The sequence below is a fragment of the Corvus brachyrhynchos genome, unplaced genomic scaffold (genome assembly GCF_000691975.1).
Source record: "Corvus brachyrhynchos isolate BGI_N302 unplaced genomic scaffold, ASM69197v1 scaffold14, whole genome shotgun sequence".
NCBI lineage: Eukaryota > Metazoa > Chordata > Aves > Passeriformes > Corvidae > Corvus > Corvus brachyrhynchos.
The window spans coordinates 8,094,053-8,101,348 of NW_008239110.1; the positions used below are offsets into that span (position 1 = coordinate 8,094,053).

The 7,296-nt window shown below is 34.5% G+C and overlaps 1 protein-coding gene across 2 annotated transcripts in view; it reads right to left on the reverse strand.

Moving 5' to 3' along the window:
* The window catches only part of CDK19 (cyclin dependent kinase 19), a 104,505-nt gene that overhangs the window by 72,025 nt on the left and 25,184 nt on the right, over positions 1–7,296 (reverse strand). Inside the window, exons 1-2 of one of the 2 annotated variants that reach the window (XM_017739620.1) lie at positions 6,026–6,112; positions 4,257–4,269 (exon numbers count right to left, since the gene is read on the reverse strand). In XM_017739620.1, the coding sequence (XP_017595109.1) occupies positions 4,257–4,269; positions 6,026–6,045 (33 nt within the window). In that variant the 5' untranslated portion in view covers positions 6,046–6,112. Of the gene's footprint in view, positions 1–4,256; positions 4,270–6,025; positions 6,137–7,296 lie in introns of those variants that run through there. The other variant, XM_008637769.2, reaches the window with a different exon arrangement.

A 7,296-nucleotide genomic window follows, 5' to 3' on the forward strand; every position in this document is an offset into this window, starting at 1 on the left:
ATCACAAAAGTAGGAAGCCAACTAATGGAGAGATTTTATGCATGTCTGACTAAATGAAGTTACAGTGTGAGCTCCCCCCTCAACATACGAGATAATCCCTAGACACAAGCCTCTAGAAAACCTGACTGCTTGAGTTCTACTGCTTAAGGCAATGCTTGTTGAAAGTTACATGCATCTCCATCAAACTGAAATGCAATCATGCCAACACAGATGCCTCTCTCAGCTGAAGCAAACTGCTTGCATTCCCTTCAGCAAAAACCCTGCATTCTATCCAATCCCTAATCCAGCCTTTCAGAATAAAACAGAATTATGTCAGTGTGCCAATAAAAAGTAAAGTTATATTTTAATATTGAAGAGAGAGAAGCTTGGCTACATGTTAAATCGGTACCAAGGTCAAGAGGAAGGTTCATACTATATGGCTTCCAGTCTCATTTTAAACACGAAATTACTTCAAATTACTATGTTTACTTTAAATGTAAAGCATTTTAAAAGAAATCAAATAAAAATCTTAAGGTGGTATAAAAAATAAAGAAGCATTGTTTCCATGATTTTCAAAAAGAGAAAGCAAAGACCCAATGAACCCAAGTAACATTTGTTTGCTGTTCCAAACATAAATCATAGTTTCATATGCCTACATTCATAACTCATTTCAGACACCACAGTTTTAGAAATTAAGAAAATTTTGTCAATTTACTTATCACAAGTAAAATAAAATCAAAACAGAAGTTGGTAGAAGTACTTCTAGAGAGATCACTTTAGTTTCCAATTTTGGAAACATTACAGCAATGACCATAAACTGTCCTTCAAGAGGAGAGGAAAAATGCATGCTTGTTCCCTCTAAATGACGCCAGTGCATGGCCATCATCAAGTATCTTCTTTAAAATGTCATTAACCAAACTGCCTAACTAAAGATCCTACTCCAAGTGACAAGAGGTGAACATTTTTAGTAAAGAAATTTAACATGCCAACTTTTGCTAATGCCAGTTTGCTTTAAATATCTAAGCTCTGAAACACAGAACAAGCATGAACAGATCCTGTATAATTTTCCTAAGTTTTGCCAAGGTCTTTCTAGGTCTCGAATATCTTTCAGTCCTAAATATGTCAAAATAACTCTATACAATGTTAAAAAAAATCATCAGAATTCAGCTACCCTTTCAGTATACATATAAGTGAAACACAAAGTATTCATACCACACCACTCTGTTCACACCAATTTTTCACACATTTTATGCTTTTGCACCTTGCCTTTGTTTCGAGGCCTGCTCCTACCTGTTGTTTCCTCCAATTCTCACACTTTGTGGTACAGAAAATGCATCCACAAACTGCCCTCAAATTTGTACAAGTCTGGCAGAAAAAGCAAGTGTATGTTCTGAGAATATGACAAACAGCTATGGGCAAGGAATACCACTGCCCTCTGCAAGAAATTCAACCATCACTTTGATGATCAAAAAACCCCATCCATTTCACTTGGAACCAATCAATCATGCCATAAAGACCTATGCCAGTCCATCACCTTCTGTCTGGACAAATCTTATATTCTTCTTCCAGCCAGCAGAATCCTATATTGGTAAATACGCATACAAGAGAGAAGACTGCATGAAGAATCACCTAGCAGAATCACCTGAATTACAACAAAAGTGTAGACATGACTTTAGAAACTCAAAAGATAAAAAAATGAAACTGCTGCACTGACAAAATTACTTTCATGTGTATAGAGAAATTTGTCATCAACTAGCATCTGAATTATCTTCAAGATTGAGAGCTAAACTGAAGCCTGTGGAAGAAAGAATTGTAACTGATTATACCATATTTAAGGAATATGTTTAAACTCAGAGCAGTTAGACAATATTCATGTCATTAAACAAATATGTAGTTTTATTGCACATATCAGTATGCAATGCTCTCCCAATTTCATTTATTATAAAAGATTATTCAAAGTGTTGTTAGCTGAAATTAAGTACATTTATTTGTAGACTAAAAGAGTCAACTAGTGTTATGAAATTCACATGTAGGAAGATTATTTTCTCCTTTCCATTATTTGATGATTATTTTTAGGTACACATGACTATGCTAATAATCTCTACCCTGCATTTTTCAAAAGCAGAATATATACATAACAAGTATTTCCTATTAAAAAAGCCAATCTGCCCATATATTTTTATTATTACCAACAATAATTCCAAGATTAATTTTACTCCATGTTTCTCAGTAGTATTTGCTGCTAGGCATTTAGTTGTTAGAGATCACTGGAAGCTAATAGTAAGAGAGAAACATTCAACCAAACCTAGAAGAATACACAGATCATGGCTTAACTGGTCTTAGATAGTGAATGTACTATCACATTCAGTATTATCAAATCGTAGTTAATTATTTATGTACTTATTTATTAAGAACCAGCAATGTTTTTTATTGCTATAAAACATACTTAACACATTTTACTATGATAAAAATGTCACCCTTTTTCAGAATGAGATCAAACCCATTCAGAAGTTTCTTATTTAAGTTACAACATATATTTCCAGAAAAGAGGATCTTAAAGATTTGACATTATACAAACATACTAAATGAGTCTGAGAATTAACTCTGTAAAACTAGGAAAGGTAGATAATCTATCAATATCAAAAGTAAAAAAAAAAAAAGTGTAACAAAAATGTTGCTTAGAATCAAAAATCCTGCTTAAAGTAGAGAGACTATGGAATTGAAGTCATCAAATGTGTGCTTTTCCATGGTACGAAAAATGTGTGCTTTAGAAAATACTTTCAATATTAAAAATCTGCTGTAAAAGGGAACAAAAGAAAAGTTCTAAATATTATAACCTCTACAGTGGCTAAAAGTAACTAGACCGACAACAAGCAATTCACCTCCAGGACAGATCTCATTTGTATCAAATTTTTCTTAAAGTCCATTTTAGTAATCATCATGCATTTAAAGCATTTGATATAAATTTAAATAATGTCTTTAAATGAACTAGCTTTACACAGGAAGTTCTGGACAGCAGTATACTGTCTAGAAGTATAAGACTAGGGTGAAATAAGGACATACAAGAAAGTTCAATTGATAAAGAAGTTATTCCTTTGCTGACAAAACAGCAAAAATTTTGGCATTTAAAAAAACCCTTTATTTTTAAGGTCAAAAATTAACATCCTGTACACTGAGAACTTTACCAGTTCTCTTTGACAGAGAAAAATAGCCGAGAAAATTCATAATGACATTGAGTATTACACCAAGAACTTTGGTAATCAAAGGAAACTAGTTATAAATCATTTTGTCAAAAGAATTCCTAAATTCTTAGATATTCTCTATGGTAATCTAATGGCTTTGCACTGTTTTGTATAATGCAACTTGAGAGATAAGGAAAGAAAGTATCTTTGATAGGCTTAGTTATTAATATCAATGACTATGTTTGTAGTCAAGGACAGTATAATCAGTGTTCACCAATGCCTACCTAAAGTAGTTCAAATTAGCATAGCTTCTACATTCCTTGGTAATGGTATCAACAGAAGTTACAGAAAATTATTAAGTATGCACTACCTAAACATAAAATTTCAGATCTGAGCAGTTTCATTCTTGAGAATTAAATGAGAAGTAAAAAAAAAAAAAAGGTTCTTGCTCACCATAGAAGAACTTTTTAATAAGTTTAATTAGCACCAACCCTTTAGAACAGGACTTTTTTTTTTCAGTATTAGAAAATTAACAGAATAAGATAGCATCTAATATACTTTATTCATCTCTTGCCAAATGTTCCCAGTACAGAAGATGAAAAATATAATGATTTTAATTAATCTAATGATTGAATGTGATGAGCATTTATTCTTCTCATTGAAGCCAATAGGAGTTACTAAAGCTGGGCAGCTTTGAACAGAAGGACAGTTTCCATACTTACTGACTTTGGTAAGTAACTCTAAGCTACCTAGAAAACATTAGTCTCTGGAAATCTACATCTCTCTAGAGACAGCACACCTTCAATTCCAAAACTTAAATCCTTATAAACAGATATATCCATGATGAATAGACTTACTTGTCTTTATGTAGTGCTGGGGAAGCACATGGTGCTAAGCAATAAAAAAAAGTGCTAAACCCCTACTACAATTTCTACCCCATAGAGTTGAAAGGGCACAAGCTGTAAAGCACAGGAAATGCGAAACACAACACAACACAGACAGAATGACAAGTGGTTGGTATTACTGAAATGCGTTACAAAATAAGTGGATTTTCAGGAGTTTTTTGAAGGAGGATAGTGAAGGATCTTTACGTACGTTAATTGGGAGGCTGTTCCATGTGTAGGAGGCAGCGTGGAAAAAGACACAAAGTTGGGAGTGAGCAAAACAGACAAAAGGGGAATTAAGAGCGATGCTTGGGAAGTGCTGACGGTAAAGGAAATGAGGACCAAGGTTAAGCCAGAACCAAGAGGGCCTTGAACATGGCCAACTTTATGCAAGGGAGGAAACAATTCCTGGCAAAGGCTTAAGAAGCGAGGAAACATGGGCAATTATACAGGAAAGGAGAAATGATTTGTGTAGCATGTCCCATAGAAAAAAAAAAAAACGTAAGAGAGAGTTAGGAAGTGGAGAAACCAGTTAATATCAAGTACCTCATTGTAACAAACATTTCAGTCTTAAATAATAGAAAATAATTAACTTCACTGAGATTATATCCAATACCCAGCCATATGGGAGGAGTGGCAAGAACACCAAATTGCAGTGATTCTTCTTCTAAAGCTGTTAAATCATGTGAAAAATCACTATGTAGTGTAAAAACCACACGCCCAAAGCAAAATCAAATGGAAAAGGTTAGGAAGAAAGGTGTTTAAAACACATGGCAATAAATGTAGCAGTAAAATGTGTTTGTTGTGACTGTTCCATAAAATGAATAAACTCATTTAATGCAGACATAAATTCTATCATACAAAGCTGATGCACTTCTCTTCATCATCACTGCCACCAGTTATGTGAAATACACAAACTCTCAGTGTCCACTGAACTTTGATGAAGAAAACTTTCAAAATACAAACCTGCTAGCCTTTAAGAGAAATAAAATTAAATATCTTTCAAGCTTTTGAAGGGGAACAAATTACCGTGATTTTACTTGTTCTGAGCCAGAAGTGTCTTTTAAATGGTCTAAGTTTCCTTTCCGTCCAATTAAAATTTTGTGTCATTTACAAGCTCAAGAGCCAAGTATGAAGAAATCAAGCAACTTGTCACTAACATTTGTAATAGCAACATCTATATTAATGAAGCCTTCAAAAGTAATACTGGAATTTATACTACCACTTCCTCTCCTTGCCAGTATTTTCAAAGGAATCATAAACATACTGATTACACTTCGTGTTTGATATCTTTCAGGTTTAAACACAAATCCAGGTCCAAGCAACTCACATCTTATCAACAGATGTGGAGCTTGAATATTTGCATCTGAGTTCAAGTCACAATGTCACTGATGTCCACCTCTACAATAGACTAAACCAAATCACATAATATTTTGCTGGAAACTTAATAACAAACATCTAAGTCTCTACTCCTCTTCCATGTAGTTATAGTCCATCAGTAGGCCCAATTAGTTTACTTATTTGTTATTTTATTTCCACTCATACTGTCACAAATTCTCTGTTTAGGATATAGATGATTGCATGTTAGTCACTTGCAGTGCATCTCAGTGAGAGGACTCATCAAAGCAGTCCTTCTCCTTTTTCTCTTTTGTGTGCATGTGCTAAATGTCAGGAAAAAAGTATTAAATACTTTTCCAAACACAGTTTTAGATGATCTCAATTTAGGAATACTTTCTTTAACTCCAATTAAAGCTTGCAGGAAAATCCTTTTCACTTCAAAACCCAATCTGATTTTAAAAAAAATTCTACGTAGTCTTTGGCAGGCTTTAAAGTGTAAAAGTAACAGGATCTCAGTTAGACCCTTAATTACAGAGCAAGAAACTAATGCATCTCTGCCTATATGAAGGTACAGCACACACACATCAGTATGAACAAGCTCTTATTGCACTGTCTCAAACACTCAGGGAAATCTGTACTTACCCACAAATCATGCTCAGCATAATCAAACAGCAGCCAAACCTTTCTGTCACTGTGAGAAAGGAAAACCTTCTGCAATGCAATCACGTTTGGGTGCTTCAACTCTCGTAAAAGCTGCAAAGAAACAGAGAAGCTCTTGTTACTTCTGTGCTTGTTAAGAAAAGCAAACACAGCAACAAAACCACCGAACAGGTCAAATAGCAAACAAGTAATCCTACAACAGGCCCTAGAAAGATGCCACTGATTCAGCACATTATCTTCCAAACATCAAAATCAGGTATACACAGCCACTGTGGCTGTGCTGTTCTGCCAGCACAGCTGCCCATCACTACCTACCTTTCTCTGTCCCACGCTCAGCACAGAGCTGCCCATCCCACCTATTCATCCTGCTTACCACGAGTATCTTTCTCAAAAGATGTTATTAAACACAAATATAACTGTTTTCTTATCAAAGGTGAACATCAGGATTTGAGGATGCCAGAATGAAGCTTGTACAGCTGGTCCATTTCTTTGTCTGGACAACAGAGTTCTTGATCACCACATAATTTTTTATTACCAATAATTTTCTTTTGCTTTGGATCCCTACCTCACTTGCCTTAAAAGTTCACAGGCTGTTGTTCTCAGAACATCAGGGTGTTTTCAAAGAAAAGTTTACCAAAATGGGTTTCCTACTGGTTGTTTCAACTACTATTCTGTAATCCAGAAATAATCACAAGTTTATTTATTGCTTGCCAGAAAGAAAACTAGGTCTCATCACTAATTAGACAGCATATTAAAGCCGGCACTGCTGCTGAAATCATCCTTCTGCCAGATTAAATCAGTCTCAGAAGGAGTTGGGAATCGGTACTCCCAAAAACATAATTTCCATGGAATCACTTTTTCTTCCCCCCTCTCCACACTGTAGTCAGAAGAATGATTGATCATTTCTGTCTTATCTGAAAATTGCTTGCATCTGCAGCACTAGTATATACATTGCCAAGAATCAATTTATAATGGCAAAATTGTAAATGGAGTAGGTTCCAAGGCACATTTGGGAGAAATCAATCTTCCCTTTTTTCACCCTACAGAAAAAGACTCAAGATGTTTGTTTTAGGGGAAATTTTAAAAAAATACTGATTTTAAATTATATTATCTTTTGACTATACAGATATCTATCAAAGCAAGAAATCTAAAGAATATCATAGCTGCTTAAATGCATTCCAGCTTTCCAGTAAATGACATAATTTAAATGTTTCTTTTACCATGCTGGAAGTGTTTTCTTATTTTTCTTTCTT